Below are 26,062 nucleotides of genomic sequence, written 5' to 3' on the forward strand. Positions count from 1 at the left end.
CAAAACATTCGCGTGGTTCATCCCCGCGGTGGCAATCGGTGTCCTCCAGCTGCTGCCCCAGCTCCCTCCTGAGGCTTCACAAACACAAAGGCACAGACAGAAGGTGCTGTGCTGCAGATCCGCCCAGGTATCCAAAGGGGTAGGGAAAGCAAGGGAAAACAAACTCACAGCTCTTCAAGGATCTGCAAACACAGGGCTTCAGTGGTGAAAAGAAATAAATGAAAACAAACCAACCAGCACGTCTCTTGCAGGTGTTAATCCAGCACAGCCAACCCAAATGGCAGAACCCCACAGCCTAAATAGTGCCGAGCCCCACCCCAACAATCAGTGTACTGCCCCACCTCAGCCAATCGTCAAGCGCAGCACAGCTGATTGCAATAATGGGGCTCAACCATGAGGTCCTGCCCCAAGTTAAGATGGCCGCCACCACTGCGGCTTCTGCCCCAACCATTACTCAGCCTTTCTCCTCTGTCTCGGTCCTCCCTGCACAGCGCTGCCAGTAGTCGGGAGGGTGAATTACAAGAGGGACTCCTTTCACTCCTGTCACACATCCCCCCCTAAGAGTGGAGCCGTAGGCACACTTGGCCAACCCTAAGTTCCCTAATTGACCCCCCTCCCTAGAGAAAAAATCAGCGTTTAGATGTTCCTTACCCGCACGATGCTTCACAACAAAGTTGAAGGGTTGCAGCGCCAGACTCCACCGAGTGATCCGCGCGTTTGTGTCCCTCATCGTGTGCAACCACTTCAGAGGAGCATGGTCCGTGACAAGAGTGAAAGGACGACCCAGGAGGTAATAACGAAGAGAGTCCACAGCCCATTTAATGGCTAAGCACTCCTTCTCTATGACAGCGTAGTTCCGCTCCCTAGGGAGCAATTTCCTACTAAGGTACAGCACTGGGTGTTCCACGCCATCTACCTTCTGAGACAAGACCGCCCCCAGACCAACATCCGAAGCGTCAGTCTGGAGGAGGAATTCCCTGTTGAAATCCGGTGATATCAGCGCCGGGGCCTGGGAAAGAAGCTGTTTAATCAAGTCAAACGCCCCCTGACACTGACCTGTCCACCTTACCAAATTTGGGGCGCTCTTCTTGGTGAGGTCAGTCAAGGGGCTGACAATGGTGGCAAACTTGGGGATAAAGCGGCGATAATAGCCTGCCAGCCCCAAGAGTGACCTCACCTGAGCCTTGGTTCGTGGAACCGGAGCATCCACCAAGGCCTGGACCTTGGTGGTCACCGGTTTCACACGTCCATTACCCATAATAAAGCCGAGATATTGGGTCTCTTGGTGGCCAAACGCGCACTTACCCAGGTTGGCCGTTAGCCCCGCCTCTCTCAGAGATTGAAGGACGCACGCTAGTCTAACAAGATGCTCCTCCCAGGTGGAGCTGAAAATAACCACGTAATCAATATATGCAGATGCATACTGATGATGGGGAGATAATACCCTGTCCATCAATCTCTGGAAAGTGGCCGGGGCTCCATGCAAACCGAAAGGCATGGTCTGGAAATGAAACAGACCATCCGGGGTAGCGAATGCGGTTTTCTCACGAGAGCTGGACTCCAACGGAATCTGCCAATACCCCTTCGTCAGGTCCAGAGTTGACAAGTACCTCGCCTTACCCAGCCTGTCGAGGAGCTCGTCGACCCGGGGCATTGGATACGCATCAAACTTGGAGATGGCGTTCACCCGGCAGAAATCCACACAGAAGCGGGTGGTACCGTCCTTCTTAGGAACCATTACCTCCGGACTGCACCACTCGCTCTGGGATGGTTGAACGACTCCAAGCTCAAGCATGTCCTCTACCTCCTGGCGCATCACGCTCCGCCGACTTTCTGGGATCCGGTAAGGCCTCTGTCTCACTCGAACACCTGGCGGAGTAATAATAGCATGTTCAATGATATTCGTTCTACCGGGCACCTTCGAAAAAACATCCCTGAACTCCTCAATTAGCTGTCTCAGCTCATTTTTCTGACGGGAAGTAGTTGTTCCCCCATCGAAATCTCTGTTGTTTGCTCAGGTGACCCTGCCTCAGGACCAAAATCCTCCTCAGGGCTCTCCATAGTGACACACAGGGCCTCTCTTTCTCTCCAGGGCTTCAACAAATTTACATGATAAATTTGGAGTGGTTTTCGGTGGTCAGGCTGCCTGATTTCATAATTGACCCTCCCTATCGCCCGGACCACCTCGTAGGGGCCTTGCCACTTGGCAAACAACTTAGAATCCGAGGAGGGAAGGAGCAGCAGTACCTTGTCACCAGGTCGAAAGGTCCGAATTCGTGCATTTTTATTGTACTGCTGCCGTTGCCGCTGCTGGGTGTTGCGCAAGTTCTCTTGTGCCAATCGACCAACTAATTCCAAGCGATCTCTCAAGAGTAGTACATATTTGACTACATTTTTGGAATTTTTTTGTCCCTCCCAACCCTCTCGCACCAGATCGAGAATGCCCCAGGGTTGTCTGCCATACAGAAGCTCAAACGGAGAGAACCCCAGTCGAGCTCTGCGGCACCTCTCTCACTGCGAACATGAGGAAAGGGAGGAGTTTAGCCCAATGCTTCTGCTCTTGATCAACAAAGCGTCTCAGCATCTGCTTCAGTGTCTGATTAAAGCGCTCCACCAAACCGTCTGTCTGCGGATGGTACACAGAGGTTCGAATAGAGCGAATTTTCAAGATTTTATACACCTCCTTCAGAGTGTCGGACATGAAACTAGTTCCCTGATCCGTCAGAATCTCCTTGGGAATCCCTACTCTCGCAATAACCTGCACTAATTCTTTGGCTATGGCGCTGGCACAAGTGGATCGCAGAGGCACCGCCTCCGGATATCGCGTCGCATAGTCCACCATCACTAGGATGTGTGTATATCCGGAGTCGGAAGGCAGCACTGGACCCACTATATCCATCGCCATACGTTCGAAGGGGGTACAAACCAGGGGCAGTGAGACCAGTGGGGCCGGGCGAACTCGTGCCGGCGCTACTCGTTGGCAGTCAGGGCACTCCGCTACATATTTCTTCACATCGTCATGCAGTCCCATCCAATAAAACCGGGCCAAAATCCGTTCCAAAGTCTTTTCCCGCCCCAGGTGGCCAGAAAAGGGGATGTCATGCGCCAGCCGCATGACCTCCTGGCGGAAAGACTTTGGAACTAATAATTGTGTTACCGGCTGTCCGGTACCCGGGGCTTGGGATATCCTATACAGTAAGTGTCCAGACACGATGAAGTGAGGAAATGTGAGCGGCCCGCAGCCATCAACTTCCTTCCCCTCAACAGACCGAACCCGCCACCGGATGTGCACCAGAGTAGGGTCATTATCTTGCTCCCACTCTAGATCCACATCCCGGTCCCAGAATTGCGGTATGCTGAGTGGAGGTTTCGTAGCCTCAGCTCTAGGCGCCTCAGTAACCCGCTCCGGCTGGTCACACTGAACCCCCACCCCCTTCTGCGTGCGCTTGACAGATACCACAGACTCTCCCACCAGGTCCCAACCTTGTCTCATTAATGTTCCCTCTAGTTTCTCAGCCCTACGCTCTCGCTTCGTTTTCCGGGGCCGGAATCTGGAGGGAAACAAAGTAGTGTGCCACGGGAAGACTTGCCCAATTGTGTCTCCCGTTGCAACCACTCCCTTTACGGTCAGAGGTTTGGTCGGGATGACCTTCAGCTCACCATAGTAAGGCCAGTCCCAACCGACTATAACAGGGTATGGCAACTTCCCCGCGACGGCCACAGCTACGCGGCACGTTCGACTGCCAACAGTCATCTGAATTTTAGTGGTCGGGTATGTCTTGGTTTCTCCATGGACACAGGAGATAGCCACAGTACTCTGTGGCCTCCAAGACACACCCTCCAAGAGAGCAGGCCGAATTATAGTTTGCTCACACCCGGAGTCCACTAAAGCATGGGTGCTCATCTTGCCTACCTTTACATTAATGATACACGGTCCCTCCCGTCCTTTCCCCTGATATTCACCTGCTTCCGCTGAGGTAAAACGGGAGGCCACGTCACACTCCATAGCAGCTGGGCATTACCTGGCAATATGCCCAGCCTCGTGGCACCGGAAGCAGATCAGGGGTGACAAGGCTGTGGGAGACAACTGCTTATCCTTTGCTCCCCCACCAGACAAGGAGGTTGTTTTGGCCCAGCTGGGAGCTAACCTTCGTCTCCACGTTGGAGGGGAGGCGCTCGGTGGGACCGATGAGGAAGCAGCCGCTGCTTTCGGGATCCCGGCCTTCTGGGTCGGAGCCGGTGTCGTCATCCGCGGTTTGGAGGGGGTCACCGTGGAGGATCCTGGGCTGGCCCACAGAAGGGAGTCCTCGTAGGCCTCTGCAAGCTCAACGGCCTTCTCCATGGTCTCCGGGCTCTGTCTGGCGACCCAGGCCTGGGTGTCAGCTCCAACCACTGCCAAGAACTGGTCAATGGCCACAGACTGTGCCACAGCCTCGGCCCCTCTCTCGGCAGGCCGTAGCCATTTCGTCATGTGGTCCCAGAGCTGCTGGGCGACGATCCGGAAGTGACGGAGATAGGCAGCCAGTGAGGTACAACCTACGCACCAGCAAGGTGGGGCTGGGCAGGGTTTTATTAATATTCCGTATGGAAAATAGCAGGGGTCAAAAGACAGGTACGGTATTGCACAAACAAAAATAAGAAACCCCCCTTGAATACTAGCAATAGTAATCAAGGGTTGAAATAAAAACAGTAAATAGAACAGTCCCGCACTACAGAGACACAAAAGTTAAAACAAAACATTCGCGTGGCTCATCCCCGCGGTGGCAATCAGTGTCCTCCAGCTGCTGCCCCAGTTCCCTCCTGAGGCTTCACAAACACAAAGGCACAGACAGAAGGTGAAGCCACACTCTTATCTTGTCGTCACAATTGCAACAAGTCAGAATTCTGATCCTTGATAGGGTGGCTTAACGAGAGAGAGAGAGAGAGAGAGAAATACAGGAGTAGAAGGCAGTGTGTTATCAGCTGTGTCTTGCTTGGGAAAGGCTGTTTAAAGTGTGGGCTGGGTTAACCAAAAAAGCAAGGAAGGTAAGAAGGAAATAAGGTGAGAGGGAAACAGTGTGGCAAGAGTTCTCTTTTTTGGGGTTTTTTCATTTTTTTGCCACCAATCAAAACCGACCACAAAAAAGTATGTGGCAGGCAATCTGGCTACTACCCTTGCTGGGCTCTGCCACTGTGCTACTGCCCAACGAATTACCAGGTAACTATAACCTCACTGAGCAAGGGGCACAGAGCTTTGTCAACGACTACAACATGACATCAGAGAATGTCTTCTACGAAAGCGTTTTGGCTAGTTGGGAATATAATACGAACCTGACGATCGCTAACCAGGAGAAACAGGTAAGGGGCTTTGTCACCACCTTTCTATGCTGATTCTTTTGTGAACTGTGCCCTTCATAGATTCTATTAGGTTTGGGTTGCAATAGAGTTAAATGAAGTACAGCCTTGAAAAGGTAAACCGGCACAAAATGCAATTGCTATTTTTTTTGTAACCTAGCTCTGTGTGGCTCTAGGCTAGAATATCCATTTTGTGTTTAGAGGACTACATTATTTTTCTGATAGAATCTAAACCTTAAATTAAAATAACTGTTTAAACATATAATGTAAAAATCTTACTCATAATAAAACATAGTATGCATCAGCACAGATAAAAAGAAGACAATACATTGACTGTAGGCATCACGGAATCATGAAAGAGTTCATAATTTGGCACATTCCAAAACGGATTGTTTGATGGATAGGTGTTTTTTTTTTCACAGTGCTGATAGATAATGCCTTCCTATGTGCATGAGTGAATTTGAAGACATGGGTAAAACTGTTTTATATTACCTTTGTCCACATGCACACTAGAGATTGAAATAATAACTCCCAGTGTATAGTAGTTGGATCCATGACATATTTTATTTTATTTTATTTTATTTTATTTATTTATTTTTCCCACTACGTAAGGGTTGGTGTGCAGCTAATTTATTAGGACCCTTCCCGTCTAAAAAAAGCAGACATATTAAACTGTAATGTTATAAAAAGTAAATTACTTTCTAGCATGAGACCTCCAGAAGTTAGCTGTTAAATTAAATTTGTTGGATGCAAATATTTATTGTAATTAAAATATATATATATATATATATATATATATATATATATATATATATATATATATATATAGCATCTGTACCCCAAATACCCCCCCCCCCCCCAAGAATCTCATTATGAAAATGAAAATATTGAAAATATGGCCAGGCAGATAGGGGCAATAGCTGTTGAGGTTGGTCTAGTGTGTCATGAATTTTAGACTAAAAATAAACCACTTAAACTGCACTCATCGGTATGTGAGAACGACTTTGTTTCTCAAATGTTGTCAGTTAATTTTTTAAAACAATGCAAATCAAATCAAATTTCATGCATTAAAAAAATGAATCAAGGGGGTATTTCTATATAACAAACACCAGATTACAAATTGAACACGGTTATCTGTTTAAGCAAAAATTGATAATGATGCTTAAGGACAGTGACATTTATTTAAGCATTGAGTGTATTATTACAGGCGATTGTTGTACAACAAAAGAACACTGACAGTATGTCATAATTTGATGAAAAAATAGTATTACAAAGAATGTTTGTCCAAAAATCAATGGGTAGTGTTCTTGAGACTGTGGGCTGAGTCATTAAAAGGCGGTCTACCAGTACAGAATTGTATTGTTCTGTCTCAAGAATTGGGTAGGCTCAAACATTAAATCACACCACTAATTTTCTGTATTCTCTTTCCAAGAATAATACAGTTTTTTGCCAAAAAAAAAAACAGTTCACAAACATTTAAAATATTTGATGTGAAGAATGGTATTTTCCTGTATGCGTTGTACAAGGTGTATCTGTCTGTTTGAACAATAGACCCCTGAATGTTATTACATACTAGTAAAGCACTTAGCTTGCTTGTTATTGGATCAAGCTGACATTTCTGAGACAGACACAGCAGCACTAAACAGCATTCATCCAATTTCTAAAATATTTATGAAGATGTTGCATTCTTATCATTTGTTTCAGTTAATAATTGTGTCGAGAAACTATTCAAGAAGATAAGTACCGAAATATAATTGCATCTTTGATCCTATGCGAGAAGGTTTTGCAGGTGTTATAGAAACACTTACTAACTGTGAAAGACAAAAAGCAGGGAGAAAGGGATAAGGAGCCTTGATAATCTGTTTTATTTAGCTATCTGATTACCATTTGAAAATACATGCAGCATTTACTTTAGACACATTTAATTTTTCTAGACAGCTTTAACCCTATTGATACTGCAACAATGGCATATTTCAGATTACATAATTGAATTTGTAGAAAAAACTATTACTTTGAAAGCTTTTTATTCTCAGAAAATGCAGTAAACTGTTATTACAGTGGTACCAAAATTCTTTACTACTTCTGCTAATCTTTACTTCTGCTGTGCTTCTGAAGTTCTATTACACATTAAAGCTTGTGTACTATGTACTACAGCTATAGCTAAAGGTTTTGCATCACCCTGTATAACTAACTCATTTTGCTTCATAAAGTCTAACGAAACCTGCTGAATAATGTTATGTTAACATATCAAATTGCATACCACTGTAGTTTTCCATATAATTGGCTATCAGTACTACTAAGAGTTATAACATAAATAACAAGATATACATTTTTTACTTGGGGTATGAAAAAAATATGAAATATGTGTTAACCTTTATGATACATGGAATTGACCTCAAGATGGCTGAGTTCCATGCAATAGAACACACATTTCAGTGTTAGTATCATCTAGTTTCATAGTTATGAGCACTGTGACAACCAACCCCACTGTCTCCCCTTTATAGATAGGAACATAAGTTTGAGAATGGGTTAGCACACCATTCTCCCCTACTAGGGGGACCTAATTTAATTGAACAGACTCTAGTCTTTGTTTTTTAATGTCTCCAGTGTTTTAGATCCTACTACTCACCTGTTGGGCTATTCCATGCATGTATAAATCTATGTGCTTTCTACCTTATTTTACTCAGTTTCCACTTATGCCCTCTCGTTCTACTCTCTGTGCTAACTTTGAAGTAGTGTCTTGGGTAAACGTTAGCTGTAACATTTAGGATTTTGTAGACTTCAGTCAACCATTCTCTCCTTCCTTTTTTTAGGAAGCTCATGTCATTCAGTCCTGGGATCAGCTTAGTTGCCCTTCTCTCAAATGTTAACTTCGTTAACGAAAATAGTGCCGAAAATATCTGTCAATGACACATTTTTAATTTAATCAACAATGAGAGGACGAAAAGCAGTCATCTAGACATGACTGGGACACTGACGAAAAAATAATTAACTTGACGAAGTAGTGACTGTTCTGTGACGCTGACGAGACTAACACAGAAGTCCCTTATATTATCAGCTGGAGCCAGGCATGTAAAATATTATCGCACGTACTTCATTCTTGTGATCTTTCTCCTCCACTGCACTGTAACTAGATTGAGACCATAGGCGCCTAGCCCATAGTGCACTGCACAGGGGAGGCAAACCACGTTTTTCTCAGTGTATACACACTATTATTATATGTTTTGTTATGGTTTTGCTTTTAAACGGTTTAAAATGTAATAAAAAAGTAAAGTCAGTCATAAGACGGCAGAAATCCAACATTAACAATAAATAAAATAATAATAATAAACCACAATAAAACGCACCCTACACGTACAGTGGTTTGACCCATAGTCCGTGCTGCACTAATTATTTACAATATAGCAGCGGTGTGACTGCAACAGAAGTCGGGGAGTTTGTGGAGATAATAATAATAATAATAATAATAATAATAATGATAATTAAATATAGGCTTTAGTTTGTTTTTATTCACTTAATTAAATTATATGCAATCGTAGGGTAATTATTTATTTATTTTGCTCATTCCTTGTTAAACTGATATAAAATAATTAAGGCTGGGATTCTGTGGTTCCCTTTCAAGTCGAAAATAACCATCAAGGTATGGGACATTGCTGTCAGGCAGTAGGGATTGGCTGAGCTTTATGTCAAAGCTGCCGATAGGCCTCCGCGCAAGCTGCCGTGTAAGCCCGCCCCCCTGGGAGAGTCACTTCCTCTTTTGCCTTCAGCATCAGTAGCGGTAGGACTTAGAGCTATTTAACTGATTGTACTCACTAAGCTTAGGCTTGAGAAGCTGGTTTATCCCCTTCTCCGAGTTTATTTCAGTTATACTCTCCGGAGTTATTATTGTTATTATTGTATTATTTGTATTATTATTTAGGATTATATATTGTTTACATTAATATATTCCTTTTCGCTTTGCTTCGGCATCGCGTTCTTCGTGGTCTCCCCGTCTTTCCTCTGTTCCTTTAATTATTATTGTGTGGGTTTTTTGTATATATATATTGTGTATATATATTATATTTATTGTGTATATATATATTTGGTTATATATTGTACATTGTGTGTCGGACGTGTGTCGCGTTGGCCTTGGCCACGCGCATTTGTATCCTCGGTCTAGCTTAGGCTAAACCGTGTGTGTGTGCGGGTAGTCTGCTCTGCAGTGTTCCCCCCCCGCGGCGCGTTCCCGCCACGTGGTATTGCACTACACTCCCTTTTCCTTCTGCAGCGTCCACATAAAAAAAAAAAAAAAAAAACAATTTTCCCTTCACTATACAGAGGAAGACAACCACCAACGTGCAAAATCCCCAGCACCTTTCAGGTAGGTATTGCACAGCATCAGACACTGTACCAGCACTTAGCGTCTCCGCTTGGCGGGTCAGCTGACGCTTAGGCGTCTGTGCTCGCGTTCCACGCTCGGTACTCGCGCTTCGGCGCTCGCGCTTCGGCGCTCGCGCTCCGGCGCTTTTGGTGTCAGCGCTTGTGCGCTTGGTGCAGCGCTTCGGCGCTTTGTGCAGCGCTTCTGCGCTTGGTGCTTAGTGCTTCTGCACTTGGGGCTCAGTGCTCGACGCTTCGGCGCTCGGTGCTCGACGCTCGGTGCACGTTCCATCAACGCTTGGTGCTTGGTGCTCGACGCTCGGTGCTTGACGCTCGACGCTTCGGCGCTCGGTGCTTGGCGCTTGGCGCCTCGACGCACGCGCCTCGACGCTCGGCGCTCAACGCTCGACGCTTCGGTGCTCGACGCTCGGTGCTTGGCGCTTGGCGCCTCGACGCACACACCCTCGACGCTCGATGCACGCGCCTCGACGCTCGACGCTCGGCGCTCAACGCTCGGCGCTCGACGCTCGACGCTTCGGCGCTCGACGCTCGACACTCGGTGCTCGACGCTTCGGCGCTCGGCGCTCGACGCTTCGACACCTCAACGCGCGCACCCTTGACGTCGACGCACGCACCTCGGTGCTCGACGCTTCGGCGCTCGGTGCTCGACGCACGCACCCTCGACGCTCGACGCTTGGCGCACGCACCCTCGACGCACCTCGGCGCTCGACGCTCGACGCTTCGGCGCTCGACGCTCGGTGCTTGGCGCTTGGCGCCTCGACGCACACACCCTCGACGCTCGATGCACGCGCCTCGACGCTCGACGCTCGGCGCTCAACGCTCGGCGCTCGGCGCTCGACGCTCGACGCTTCGGCGCTCGACGCTCGACACTCGGTGCTCGACGCTTCGGCGCTCGGCGCTCGACGCTTCGACGCCTCAACGCGCGCACCCTTGACGTCGACGCACGCACCTCGGTGCTCGACGCTTCGGCGCTCGGTGCTCGACGCACGCACCCTCGACACCTCGGCGCTCGACGCACGCACTTCAGGTGCTTGACGCTTGGTGCCCGGCACTTCGGCGTTCGACGCGCGCACCTCGGCTTTTAACGTCTCTTGGTGATTGACGTCAATACTAGACGCTTCGGCGTTCTACGATGTCTGGGTTCCACCGTTGCGTGACCTGTCAGGCCAAGTTGCCTGCCAGCGACCCTCACGAGGACTGCGTCGCATGCTTAGGGCCGGACCATGCTGCATCTGCCCTGGCAGACAGGGCATACTGCCAGCTATGTGCGGGGTTTCAAACACGCACCCTGCGCCAGAGAGCTAGGAAGGCGGTTGGAGGTCGTTCCCCATCCTCGGGCTTGTCCCACACCGTCTCGGCCCCACCATCATCTATCGTGTCGCTGCCGGCGACGTCTCAGCTCCCTCTGAGCCCATCTTCCCAGCTTACAGCTGGTCAGAGGTCTCCAATTAGACGTGCTCGGGAACGTTCCCGCAGCCCCTCCTCTCGCGGGGCTCGCCCCCGTCGGGAGTCTCGATCCAGATCTCGATCGCCTCGCCGGAGAAGGCACTCTCGCTCCCCTTGAAGTAGACGACATCAGGACACATCTGGGGTGGCTGAGCTCACCTCCAAGATGTCGCAGTTTATGGAGCTCATGATGGGACAACAATCCATCCTCATGACCCTAGCGAATGTGGCGCCTCGGGCCCCAGAGATGGTAACCGGACCCAGCGCTAGTCAGCCGATGGTTCCACCACCAGTGCCCCAGGAAGTAGAGTGGGACGCCGATGCTGTCTCAAGGGACGCATCTGACGCAGACCCGCTCTTTGAAGACACAGAGCCTGAGGTGGCATCCCAGCACTCTGGGCAGGACGACCCTGAAGTGCTGGATACTAATGACCCTATCTGGTCAGTGGTGGAGAGGGCAGCCCGTCACCTAGGCGTGGACTGGCCTGCATCAGAGCCAACACGACGCTCTCTATTTGAGTTGCCATCGGCTCCGCCCCTTCAGTCCAGGATGCTCCCGGCATTCCCGGATTTTATTAAGGAGGTGCAGTCCACCTGGGGAGCACCGGCCTCCGCCCCTGCGACTTCTCGCAAGGCTTCGGCCTTCACCATGCACGGGGCGAGCGAAGCTGGGCTAGCGTTGTTTCCGCCAGTGGGCGCCGCGTTCGCCGCGCTAGTAAAGACGCCGACACTATCGGGGCTGGCTAAGGACCCTTCCTGCCCTAACAGGCAGTGTAGGATTACGGAGGCCCACCTAAAAAAGGGTTATGCCGCGGCTACAGAGGCAGTTAGACTGTCTAACGTGGCCAGCCTCCTGACAGTCTACCAGGCGGCGCTGATTCGCGACCTGCCTGAGTCCCCATCCGTCGGACTTAGAACCGAGCTGGGTGCAGTTGCACAGCTTTTGGTTAAGCTGGCTCAGCTGAATGCGCGAGCACAGGGCAGGAGCATTGCTTCCCTTGTAGTGGCAAGGAGGCAGCTATGGCTCTCACAGGCCAGGGTACAGGAGCCTGATAAGGCCCCGTTGCTAGATGCTCCTATATCCCCGGGGCACACGTTTGGCCCAGCGGTGGAGGAGATGCTGCAACGCTCCGTCAAGGCGCGTGAGGCGTCGCAGCAGTTGGCTAAGATGTGGCCAAGCAAGCCTTTCCAGCCAAGGCGGCCGCAGGAGCGCCAATGGCGCAGGGCGCCGCCGCAGCAGCAAGCGCACCCACAGGGCAGTAAAACCGCCCCTTTGGGGGTTGCAGCACGCAGCCAACCCGCGTTTGCAAGACCGCAGCGCGGAGGGTGGCGCCCCAGAGGAGGTAGCAGACCACGCCCTCGTGGCTCTGGTCAGGCCCCTCGTGAGCGAGCGCAGCCTAAGCAGCCCTGAGAAACCCCGGCAGCCATTAACCCACCCCTACACTGTTCAACAGCTTCTGTTCTGGCAACAATGCACCAACGACATCTGGGTGCGCAAGACTATACTCGGGTACACCCTTCAATTCCGGTTAAACCCCCCCCCCCCCCCCTTCAGGGGAGTGGTGGTAACTGCAGTGAAGGACTCGGTTCAGTCCTCAGCTCTAAATGCAGAAATACAAGCATTGCTCAAGAAGCGTGCCATTCGACTAGTAGACCCTGCTCTGACCGACCAGGGGTTCTACTCCAAGTACTTCCTGGTGCCAAAAAAGGACGGCGGGCTCCGCCCTATTTTAGATCTGCGACTACTGAACAAATACCTACGCAGTCAAAGGAACAGTTGGCACAGCACACAGTGATGGTTACAGACCATCTTCAGCGGCTAGGTCTGAAGGTCAATTCAGAAAAGAGCCGCCTCGTGCCGAGCCAACAGACCGAATTCTTGGGTCTGCATCTGGACTCTGTGTCCATGGAAGCGACCCTGTCGACACAAAGAGTTGCCTCACTGGAGCGGTGTCTCTCCCTATTCAGGTTGAGAGAAACAGTCAGCATGGAGCTGTGTCAGCGCATGCTGGGGTTGATGGCTGCCGCCTCGCAAGCCCTTCCTTTGGGCTTACTACACCAGAGACCTCTGCAGGCCTGGTTCAATGCCTTCGCGTTGCATCCGCGGAGAGACAAACACCGCAGGTTGAGGGTATCCCGAACCTGCTGGGAGGCACTGCGCTGGTGGAAAGTTCCGTCGAACATCCGCCAGGGCGTACGCTTGGGTCCCATCTTCCGAAGGGAGGTTATTACGACCAACGCTTCCAACCAAGGTTGGGGAGCAGTCTGGAACGGGTCGGGGACTCGCGGAGTGTGGTCAGGACCCTGGAGGTCGGCCCACATCAATGCTCTGGAACTCAGAGCGGTGGACCTTGCCCTGCGGCACTTCTTGCCAGTGCTTCTAGGCAAGCACATGTTAGTGCGGTCAGACAACACCACGGTAGTGGCGTATATCAACCGCCAGGGCGGCTTGCGGTCCCCCGGTCTTCACCGGTTGCTTTGGGCTCAACCGCGTTTAGCCTCTCAACCGCGGTTCACCTACCGGGCAGAGTCAATTACGCAGCGGATCTCCTATCCAGAGGAGGTCCTCTTGCAGGCGAATGGCGTCTTCAGCCTCGGGTGGTAGAGCGCATTTGGGACTGGCACAGCGCAGGTCGATCTCTTCGCTTCGCGAGAGACCACGCACTGCCCCCTATGGTTCTCGGTGAAGGACCTCGACAGCCCCCTAGGAGTCGATGCACTGGCTCACGAATGGCCGCCAGGGCTCCTGTACGCATTTCCACCGATTTCGATGCTCCCCGCCTTCTTGGAGAAGGTCAGGGTAGAGCAAGCGACAGTGATCCTGATCGCTCCTCGGTGGCCTCGGAGGATATGGTTCCCGAGTCTAGTGCAGTTGTTGCACGGTCGCCCGAGGGAGCTCCCTCTGCGAGCGGACCTGTTGTCCCAAGCCCAAGGAGGGCTATGGCATCCGAACCCCAAGCTCATGCAGCTATGGGCTTGGCCCCTGAGCGGGAGCGCCTGTCAGCCTTAGGGCTTTCGACGGCGGTTATATCCACCATTCAGAGTGCGAGAGCGCCCTCTACTCGGTCGCAATATGCGTATAAGTGGCAATTATTTCAGAGTTGGTGTCTGGCTGAGGGCCATGACCCGGTCTCCTGCCCTATGGCAGTGATATTACAGTTTCTGCAGAAGCTGTTAGATGAGGGTAAGTCTCCCTCTACACTTAAAGTGTATTTGGCCGCTATTTCGGCTTGCCATGTACGCATTGACGGGTTATCACCTGGTTGCCATTTTTTGGCATCTCAATTTCTGAAAGGCGCAAGACGCTTGCGGCCTCCAAGAACGACCAGTTTACCGTCGTGGAGCCTTGATGTGGTGCTAGAAGCCCTTGCCAAGGCACCGTTTGAGCCTCTCCACAGCGTGGATATGAAGCTCATATCTATTAAGACTGCATTTTTGCTGGCTGTGGTATCAGCAAAACGCGTGAGCGAGTTACATGCACTTTCAGTGCATCCTTCTTGTACTCGTTTCGCAGGAGACGGTTCTAAGGTCTCCATGCGCCCTAATCCGGCCTTTTTACCAAAGGTTATATCCCCGTTCCACATGAACCAGTCAGTCGAGTTGATGGCGTTCCATCCTCCTCCTTTTTCTTCCCCAGAGGAAGAGCGGTTACACATGCTCTGCCCCGTGAGGGCATTGAGGTGTTATATTGACCGTACAAGGACTGTGAGGCAGACAGAACAGTTGTTCATATGCCATGGTTCTAGATCTTTGGGTCAGCCGCTGTCTAAACAGCGCCTTTCCCACTGGATAGTGGATGCTATTAAATTAGCGTATGAATCTGCAGGCCTTCCACCACCAGGGCAGTTGAAGGCGCATTCTACCAGGGGTATGGCGACATCCTGGGCCCTCTTTTGAGGGGTGCCGGTGTCTGATATTTGTGCGGCAGCCAGTTGGGCTACGCCGCATACTTTTATGAGGTTTTACAGGTTAAATGTACTGGAATCCTCTGCTCCATCATTTGGAGCATCTGTGTTGCACTCTATGACGCCTCAGGTTGTGGACGTCTAGAGTGGTTGACAATATGGTGTGACTATTCCACCTTGGGACAGGTATCATTGCGAGCATAGACGCTGAGGCGCAGCTCCGCATATGTGTAGATGTACTGCCTACGCAGTTGCGTTATGACGTAAGGCTGTCCTACTGCCGAGAATCCTCCCTCGCGACGGCTTGGGTACACTGTTCCCATACCTTGATGGTTATTTTCGACTTGAAAGGGAACGATAAGTTGCGGATGCAACCCCGGTTCCCTGAAAGAGAAAATAACCATCAAGCCGTGAGGTTGCTCTGGAGGCCTTCACGGCCTGAAGGGCAAAAGAGGAAGTGACTCTCCGCGCGCTGCGTATAGTAAGCTCCCAGGGGGGCGGGCTTACACGGCAGCTTGCGCGGAGGCCTATCGGCAGCTTTGACATAAAGCTCAGCCAATCCCTACTGCCTGACGGCAATGTCCCATACCTTGATGGTTATTTTCTCTTTCAGGGAACCGGGGTTGCATCCGCAACCTATCGTTTTTGTTGGTGTCGGTGATTTTACTCAATCTTAACCAAAAATAAATAAATACAATTAAATAATCTAAAACGCCCTTTTCACGTTTGTGCTAATGATGTTGAACTCGCTTTTCCCATAAAGATAGTTAGTACATTAAGCTGTGGTACTTATCAAAAAACTAAAGAAAGAAAAAAAATACATTTGTATAATATAATCATTACTAAAGGTTTGCAGGACACACTACAGATGATAATAGTAATTAGATTCAAAGCAATGATATAACAAACAAAAAGACCCTTTTGACAGAAACAAGAAACAAGCAGCATAACATGTAACATGTAACATTAACACCACTGTGTTGGAACATGTGATCTGAGGAGGCTGCCAGCTCATTGAAAGAAACACATTTGACCTGTATGTGTTGAGATAAGAAATGCAACTACATTTGGAAAATTGCAAACATTAGTGACTGGCCATACTCCTTAGTAAAGCATTTGGCAGCTTTGGAAAATCAAGATTGTACTGTGAGCCCAAGTCACTGGGAAGAACAACAAGGATGAAGTGTATTAAGACAGGATGAAGCAGCAGCCATAACACTGCGGCTTATCTTTTTAACTTCAAGGAAAACAAACATTGCTCTAATGTAAAGATGTATTTTACGTCACAGAGGGTAAAGAAGGAAAGGGAAACGAATGCACTCTATCTACGGTAGGAAGGGTCAGAGCTGAAGTATAAATTGCGTGTATGTTCAAATTATTCATTACATAATCACTATTAGAAATTCCATTAAATTCTATGTTATGACAAAAATTGTAGATTATTTTACAAATGGGATAAATATGTCTGAAAGGATTTGGGGTAAAAATTGTAGGCAGAAGTGGATTGGGAGCAAGGACATCCCTTTATAAAAGTGTACCATTGTATTTTGGCAATTTTGGCAACTTTTCCCAAGGTTATACTATGTATTCACCACAATTTACCCTGGTTAGCCATATTTATGTATATGTTTTACCATACCGCACTATTCTTCGCAATGCTTGTCCATATGCTGCCATGCTTTCACCATGCTTTATTACACTTTGTTATGGTTTGACTATGGGAGACTTTTATAAGGATATGCTAAGAACAGAGGGTTTGATAAGAGTTAATCCATACATATCCCACTAATGCAAATGTCTTCCCTAACTCTTTAGATTGCAGCCTCACTGAAGGAGCAGGCTTTCAATGAGGCATGGGGAAACAAGGCCAAGCAGCTCTTTGACAACATCCTGCCATCATTCAAGGACAAACAGCTGAAGAAGCTGATTAGTAAAATCCGAATCCTTGGGGTCGCCAACCTGCCTGTGGATGAGCGAGAGAGAGTGAGTATGCGTACCCCCTCGTGCGCTTCCTGTCTTCTAAACTTGCTTCCGTTTATAACCTAGATTAGCTGGGTTCTTTAACAGCTGTTTCATGAATATCAAACTATGTTTTTACTCAATAAAAACCAGACGAGCAAATACACTAGAGATGTTGTTAGAGAAGTATTTATTTATAGTCGATTTCATGCCTGAGTTTCGTGACTTTGTCCCTCAGTCTGCCCTTCAGGTGTTTAAATCGCCCACCTTTGTGACTGAAGAATTCCACCAGCAATCAAGCCCTTTCTGATGCCTGGAGAAACCAGTCAAAGCACATAATGGCATTTTCAGCGGCACAAAATAATTCTATTTCATTACAGTGAACAGAGCTGCTTGAATGAAACTGCTTTTTCCTCTTACAAAGACAGAAGGCCTTGAAGTACAGCACTCTGTTGGTTCACGGTTTGCAAAATAAATACAAGAAGTGAACGATCAAACTTATTTGTGTATTGTGAGGTCCAGAGACCCCTTTTGATTTAAAGGGTTTACAAAGTACAATGCCCTATTTTGTTAAAGCCTTTAGAATTTAATGTATCGAAAATATTATTAAATTATTTTAATCACAATTGGAACAGTTTCAAACATTGGAGCTGTACGATCCATATTGGTTTCTCTGAAACAGTTCATGTGATATTCCCAATATTTCAGCAGGTAATACAAACTTTGTGGCTATTGAGATGGTTTTTACATGAATTTATGTCAGGTACAGTGATCAGTTGTTTTTTTTTCCTATTTCAGTACAATACCATTTTGAGCCAGATGGACAACATTTACTCAACCGCCAAAGTGTGTCCCCCTGGCGTCTCAGACAAATGCTGGTCCCTTGATCCAGGTCAGTACTTTATAGGGGAACACAAGGGTTGTTCCTCTAGCATCTGAAATGGAATATGTATTTTTTGTTGTGGATAATCAGAAACACTAGTTCCAGGGTGAATGACAAACCCTTTCTAGTGATTGAAAGGGTCTCCAGCAACCCATTTATACTTAGAAGTAGGCTGTTTACTATCAAGTAACCTGCTGATTCCAGTTTGCACTGATTTCATACTGTTGAGAAAATACTGGCAGTACTGTGCCTATATTTAACTAAGCAACGTTTGTGTAGAGAAATGCATCCTATATACCAAACAGCGCCACTGGATGGGTAAATGTTGTGATTACTAAAAACTACAACACATTTTCTGCTGTGCACAATTTCAGGCCATGGTTCACTTAGCTATTATGCGAGTCTGAACTAAATGTCTTTGTGCTGTTTACCGGTACCAGCCTACAACATTATTCTTGGTAGTTAACCCTACTTTACCAATATACATGAGCATCATAGGCAGAAGCTTGAGCTCCCACAGCTGTCCTGATGGAAAGGAGAGGACTATCAGCAGTGTCAGTGCACTGAAAGAGCAACAGTTTCGTGCAACTCACTGCAAAAATAAGATGGTTAGCATAATTTTATTTGTGGGACACAAATGTCCCTTGTACCTTAATGGGTTAAAAATACACAATGGGATCAGCTTGTTCATTTTATAATTAATAATTTGATAAGTCACTGGTTGTAGACACCTGTGATAGAATGTAAGGATTTAGAAAAAACTGTGTGGCCCTCAATGGGTACTTAAAGTGATATTTTGCACTTCCCATAAACCGTACATCCTTCCTAGAATATAGTTTTCCAATGAGGATGAAGTATGAAGTTTTTCCAGTTGACTGCAAAGTTCTGAGCACATGCTACAGACAAGACTAAATTGCTAGTGTAAGACCTCCATACTTCATACAAATGCATAGATAGCAGCTTGAGCTCCCACAGCTGTCCTGCTGTGTCAGTTCACTGAAAGATCAACATACAATAGTCTCGCAGTTCAAACACAGCAGGGTGAACAAGCCAGTTCATGTTTATAATGGACGTCTTCATGAATATTGGGTCAAAGCTGGGGCTTTTTTCATGGAACATTTAACTTTTTCAGGATGCCTGTCCAGATGCATGTGTATTCCAGGAAACACCAAGATTTGTATTTATTTTTTTAATATGTAAAAAAACAGAAGTGTGCATATATAACACAGGATACTGTATTGTCTACCAACAATAACAGAATGTCTAGTGGCCAAACACTATATAAATGAATAGTTAAATAGTAAACTAGCAGCAGGAAAAATCATAATAAGTGGCTTATACCAAGACAAATGAACTCATGCCAAGTCTCTTCCCAAGATTTTAGCATCCTTTAACCCCTGAAGGTACACAAGGAATTGAGTGGTTGTTCAAACGTTTTCTTCTTAAAAATACATTTGAGTGTATGACGAGGACAAATTTGGATGACGAGATCTAGCCCATCGGCAAACCCTGTTTTGTGCACCTCAGTGCAAAAAATAAGAACATTAGCATCAAAATACACAATGGGATTGGTTTATTAATTTTATGAATTGAAGGGTATACCGCAATATTTTTTATAAAGGATGGAATACAGTAAATAAACTGACTGGCTAACTCTTGTTTGGCCTCCCTAGACCTCACAAACCTGCTGGCAACCTCCCGGAACTACAAAAAGCTGCTGTATGCCTGGGAGGGCTGGCACAACCAATCAGGCGTTCCGCTGAGGGAGAAATATCCAGAGTTCGTGAAGCTCAGCAACAAAGCCTCCACAATGGACAGTAAGGATGTTACGGCATTTTGTTCTCCCTGTTTGAAAAGTTATAGTCCCACACACACTGTTAAAGGCCCTGTCCACACTACATAACCGTTCTCGAGAACCGTACTCGAAACCGTTCTAATTAATCCAGCTCAAAGCGTCCACACTGAAGTACCGTTTCATGTTTAGTCAGGCTTAATGCGTCCTTACACCATTAGAATAGTTCAGTTACAATTCCCAGCAGCGCAACGAACCGTGGAAATTGATATGATAGTATCCCACCATGCACTGTGTTTTATTTTAAAATAATGTGTTATGCCCCATATTAACAGAGGTGCATATTGTATAAATGACATATAACAAGTATTGTGGAAAAAGTAAATCCGAACACACACACACACACAAGTAGGGCTTGAAGTTTTCAGGTTTTATTTTTAATCAGGTGAAGTCCCTTTAAACAAATTTAACTGATTCTGTTTTATAATTAAACTCAGAAAAAGCTGTTAATTACAAAACAATCTTTGTTTTTACCTTCATATCTTGCCTGAGGCTAATTCTGGTCCTCTTCATTTTATTTCAAACAGAGCTGACAAATTACATAATTTGTTAATCCTCGGTCCTACTTTTAACTCGCATTGCATTTTTGCAGTCGCCTACTTTAACGTTGTGTTTTTGTTATTTTCCCCACTAGTTTAACAGAGATGTCCTGACAGATTTTTTGAAGCATAAAAATGAATACCTAGTGCGGAGTGTACAGTAATAGCAAATCCTTCATGCGCCTGCTCTGAGTATTTCGCCAAACATACAACAAAGCATTTTGGGATATTGGAGGATACACAAAAAAATGTAGTTTGGTATTACAGCGTCCACACTTCTGATAAACCGCACTACCTGATGCGATCTAATTAGAACAGGACTCGAGATGAGTACGGTATTAAATGCTGCGTAGTGTGGACGCAAACCGTATTTAGCACTTTTAAGCCATCTTAAATGCAACTAATGCGGTTTAAAGGCATAGTGTGGACAGTGCCAAAATGTTCTTGGAGTCTACAGAGAACATTAAATAACATGAAGTCAAGTCACCAATAGCTTTGACCAGTTATAGTGTTTAAAACATTGACGGCAGCATTACTCTACTTAAGTTTCTTATACTTGTTTTACTGAAGAATTTATGACTGAGTGAAAGGTATGGAACTCCTGCCCATCACGGAGAGGGCTGCTGTAGAGTTTTGAGAGGTTGGAAAGTCAACAGTGATAATGTTAAAGGAGGTGAAACAACAACAATTGTTTTTATGTATGATCTGTTTCTTGTATCCAGATTACACAGACACTGGGGACTACTGGCGATCCTGGTATGAATCGCCCACTTTTGAAGATGACCTGGAGAAGATTTATAAGCAGCTGGAGCCTCTCTACTTGAATCTGCATGCTTTTGTTCGCCGCAAGCTGTACGAGCACTATGGATCCAAGTACATCAATCTGAAAGGGCCCATTCCTGCTCACTTATTAGGTAGGCATTTGCAGTAGCTTCCTGTTCCATTGACAATTTTTCATGCATCAAAATATGTTAGAAGAGGACACAAAAGAGCAACCTTTTTTGTTGAAAGTGGCCAAGCGTTATGTGATTAAAGAGCAATTGGTGAACGTAGAACAACGTTATGGATGAGCAGACAGCCACTTGTGACAGCAAATTAGATTGTACACTGTACCACACAGTGCAGCAACACTGAACACTACTGAAACAATGGGATGGGTTACTAAGCAGGTTAACAAAAATGTCATGCCTTATTCATTGAAAGAGCCACATTGGTCTCACAGGTCACTGGTTGTGGACACCCAAAACAGAATGTAAGGATTTAGAAAAAAAAAAAAAACTATGGCCATCAATGGATACCTAAAGTGATATTTTGCAGGGTTCTTTCACATAAAGCATACATCCTTCCTGCAGTGTTGTAATCGAGTCTCAAAAATGGGGACTCGAGTCGAGTCACAGGGGAGTAAAGACTAGAGTCAAGTCAAGCCTTTGACTTGCCAAGCTCGAGTCGAGTCACTGAGTTTGCTCGAGTCGAGTCGAGTCACCTGTCTGGCTCGAGTCAGATCGAGTCATTAGTTCTGACAGTTCAAGACAGTTTGATTTAATCAGATTAATTTTATAGGAGATTGGCAATCTACAAGTAAAATGAAAATAACATTTCAATTAAAAATACTAAATTGAGATGCACAATAATGAGTTCATGCTTGCCCCACTGTTGTTCACCATTAAAGGTCCACGGTTTCAGTGTTGTGTTTTGTCTCTCCATTTCAGTTCGATTCCTTAGCCTATTTATAAGCAGATTTTGTTGTTGACCATACAGAGGCCCTGTTACCTATGTTCAGTTGGGTTGGATGTACAGTAATGGATACCACAAAACAAAATAATGCATTTAACCATTTATTTACAATTTTATTGATGCAGCCTGAGTGTTTTTCACTTTTTCTCAACTGTGAAACTCCTTAATAGGTTTATTCGACACCTTAACCTTGTCAATGGAAATTATGTAGCATTTAATTTGATATTTGATATAGAGATCTTGCTTCTAGGCCTTAAAACATAGCAGTTAAAGGAAAGCAGTCCAAGTAATGCAACTGAGGCGAAATCAGAGTTTTAGGAGGCTGTGTGGTCCAGTGATTAAAGAAACGGGCTTGTAACCAAGAGATCCCCGGTTCAAATCCCACCTCAGCCACTGAATCATTGTGTGACCCTGAGCAAGTCACTTAACCTCCTTGTGCTCCGTCTTTCGGGTCAGACGTAATTATAAGTGACTCTGCTGATGCATAGTTCACACACCCTAGTTTCTGTAAGTCGCCTTGGATAAAGGCGTCTGCTAAATAAACAAATAATGATAAAAAACCATTGTATACTCGCACATATAAGCTCCTGTTCAAAATCAATAAACTCAACCTAATTTGCTTAATACTACAGAAATAAATATATCTTGAAAGGCTAAGAGTTTAGCATAGTAATGCGTTTTACAAAATAAGTAACTTTTGTTATTTTCAGCTACAAAAAGGGTTGCTCACTACAGCACTAATGCATTTTAAAAATAGCACCCTTTAACCACCTATACTTAGCACAATAAAATCCCACTTGTTTTTCTAAATAAAATCATCAATATAGTTAAAATGCGCAAACGTACAGTAATGTTAAGAGGTCAATTGTATTTTGAATAAACCTACTAACGTAAAAGACTGGTATTATAGCTGTTGTTTCATATAAACACATGCAAAATACCCCAGCAACACAAATCAAACATTTTTTTTTTTACTGGTGTAACACTTGATCTGTTCGCCCACTATGACAAAATCTACAGACCACTTCTTAAAAATTAATTGAAAACTATGCAGTTCCATCCTCAACCTTTCATCAGGCAATGTTGATTGGGCCCAAAACCATGCTGCTGTGGTCAGGTCTGCCCATTTTTTCGTTTTTATGAATTAATTCTTTAAAAAAGCAAAACATTTTTAACCAAACTAACTCTAAAACATCTACCCAGAATGCAAATCAGTGGTTGTAGAAAAAAAAGGAGAGGCTATGGGAATGTAAAAAAATAATTTTAGACAATGTGTTTATCTAGTTTATCTAGTTTTTCTAGTTTCTCAGTGCTGGCAGGATGCAGATTTCTTATTTCCCTCCCCGTCTACTCCATAGTTCTTGTGAACTCGACCAGGGACTCGAGTCGAGTCTTCATGCAAGGACTTGACTCATCGAGAATTGCTACTCATTACAGCTCCAGAATATAGTTTTCCAAAGAGGATGAAGTATGAAGTTTTTCCAGTTGATTGCAAAGTTCTGAGCACATGTTACAGACAAGACTAAATTGCTGGCACAAGACCTTCATAACTACAAGATACAAAAATCTAAAAGAATACCTCATAGCTGATTTATGTTTTAATAGTGCAAGTTTGAATAATCATCAAAACTATGATGTTGTATTGTGTGGCGCTCCCCGTCACTTTGACCAAAATTAAGGTGAAATAAAGAGATAGACATACCATCAATTTCCAATTGTTCTGTTATTTTTTACCATATGGCGTCTTTCTTTGTATTGTCTTTATAACCACTGACACTGGCATCATAAAGAACATTATATTTTTCGACTTTGATAATGAAATTCTCATTGATGTCCGTTTCTCTTTTATTTCTGTGGTAATTTCTGTGTGAACGAGACAGTGACAGTCTGACAGCCTCTCCTTTGACTCTGTCCGAGTAATGACGTGCTGTGTACAGAAACATAGAAGGCTCGCGCAGACAAACCGTCAGTTTGAGACCTCAAGGCAATTGAAGGGGGGAGTTTGCATAGCAGGTACAGGAATATAGAATGGTAATGTACACCTCTTCATGGTGACCCCCACCCCCCCAAAAAAAATTATATAATACGCTTAGACAGTTGTATGGCCGCAAGATTCTCAAAATTGTGAAAAACCATGAGTTTCATGGGTAAACTTTGAGACTTGACATCCATGGGCAAACCTCTGATTATTAAGGTACAGTAACATTCTGACCAGTTGACACTCGTCCTGTGTACAATTCTGTTTCCAGGTAACATGTGGGCCCAGCAGTGGAACAACATATATGATAGGATGATTCCATTCCCTAACAAACCCAACATGGATGTGACACAAACCATGGTCGATCAGGTAACTCCATCATTAACACACTTTATTTGAATCATCCGCTATATCCAACAAGGTGGAATATACCAATAATGGCACTGTTTCAGTGCGTTGTCATAAAAAAAGCAGTCATAGGATGTTAAAAAAAAAAAAATGGTCGAAATCAGCGGTTACTACAAATACTGTATATATATATTTTAAATCTACCCTTATCTTAATATTATACAAAGTAGTACAATACAGCCGTGTGGAGTGGTGGTTAGGGCTCTGGACTCTTGACCGGAGGGTTGTGAGTTCAATCCCAGGTGGGGGGGACACTGCTGCTGCACCCTTGCGCAAGGTACTATACCTAGATTGCTCCAGTAAAAACCCAACTGTATAAATGGGTAATTGTATGTAAAAAATAATGTGATATCTTGTAACAATTGTAAGTCGCCCTGGATAAGGGCGTCTGCTAAGAAATAAATCACAACTGTCTGTCTATTTTAAATGAGCACTAATGCATATTCAGACCCCTAGAATGATTGCACTGGATCCAAAACCGTGATTCTAAAGTCTATGGATGATTGCATGATGCCAAGCTTGTAGCCTGTGGTGTGTCACGGTTTAAAATGTTTCTCTCCATTTACAGAAGTGGAATGCAACACACATGTTCAGAGTTTCCGAAGAATTCTTTACATCCCTAGGACTAATTGGTATGCCACAGGAGTTCTGGGACAAATCCATGTTGGAGAAGCCTGACAATCGGGAGGTGGTGTGTCATGCTTCTGCCTGGGACTTCTACAACCGCAAAGACTTTAGGTGAGTGTGCTGTGAGGGATCGATGGGGAGCACAATTCAGGGGAACTGAGCCCTATGCAATACCATAGTATGACAGTCTTCGATCAATATATATATATAAAATTAAAAGTATTTTTGGGATATACATGAAAGGTTTAAATGGTTAAAAAGAATCATAAATACTGCACTGTTTACTTTGCTTTCTACACAGCTGAAATGTTTTTGTCCGAAACATCCTGAAACATTTACTGAATTATTATTATTATTTGTTTATTTGGCAGACGCCTTTATCCAAGGCGACTTACAGAAACTAGGGTGTGTGAACTATACATCAGCAGAGTTACTTATAATTACGTCTGACCCGAAAGACGGAGCACAAGGAGGTTAAGTGACTTGCTCAGGGTCACACAATGAGTCAGTGTCTGAGGTGGAATTTGCCAGTATGTTTTTATTATAACGGTATGTATGCTTCACTCAGGATTAAGCAATGCACTACAGTGACAATGGAGCAGCTGTTTACAGTACACCATGAAATGGGCCACATAGAATACTACTTGCAGTACAAGGACCAGCCTGTGACTTTCCGTGGCGGAGCTAACCCTGGGTTCCACAAGGCCTTAGGCGACGTCTTGTCACTGTCTGTTTCTACACCCAAGCATCTAAAGGAAATTGGCCTGCTCGACATGGTCACTGATGATGAAGGTAAGGAGTCACACAGAATTGGAATATATCTTAAAACCAAGACAGCCTTGACACAGTAAGGTGGATCAGATCACCAGCAGCCAAGCAAGCAAAAGCTAAGAGGGTGGTACAGTGGTCTGTATTCTGGGCCAACATGTATTATACTTTTTGGAATGATGTGTTTTGAGTGTTCATCCCCAACTCCAGACTTAACTTTAAGTGCAGGTGTCTACTTCATCAAGGTCTGAT

At 45.7% G+C, this 26,062-nt stretch overlaps 1 protein-coding gene across 3 annotated transcripts in view; it reads left to right on the forward strand.

Annotated features, from left to right (window-relative positions):
* The window catches only part of LOC117433482 (angiotensin-converting enzyme-like), a 54,753-nt gene that overhangs the window by 16,132 nt on the left and 12,559 nt on the right, over positions 1–26,062 (forward strand). The window contains exons 1-8 of one of the 3 annotated variants that reach the window (XM_059006525.1): positions 5,066–5,337; positions 16,878–17,045; positions 17,820–17,913; positions 19,578–19,721; positions 21,018–21,209; positions 24,279–24,376; positions 24,984–25,153; positions 25,611–25,834. In XM_059006525.1, coding sequence (XP_058862508.1) covers positions 5,128–5,337; positions 16,878–17,045; positions 17,820–17,913; positions 19,578–19,721; positions 21,018–21,209; positions 24,279–24,376; positions 24,984–25,153; positions 25,611–25,834 — 1,300 coding nt within the window. In that variant the 5' untranslated portion in view covers positions 5,066–5,127. Of the gene's footprint in view, positions 1–5,065; positions 5,338–9,075; positions 9,113–16,877; positions 17,046–17,819; positions 17,914–19,577; positions 19,722–21,017; positions 21,210–24,278; positions 24,377–24,983; positions 25,154–25,610; positions 25,835–26,062 lie in introns of those variants that run through there. The other 2 variants (XM_059006527.1, XM_059006526.1) reach the window with 2 other exon arrangements.

The sequence above is a fragment of the Acipenser ruthenus genome, chromosome 33, assembly GCF_902713425.1.
Source record: "Acipenser ruthenus chromosome 33, fAciRut3.2 maternal haplotype, whole genome shotgun sequence".
Lineage (NCBI taxonomy): Eukaryota > Metazoa > Chordata > Actinopteri > Acipenseriformes > Acipenseridae > Acipenser > Acipenser ruthenus.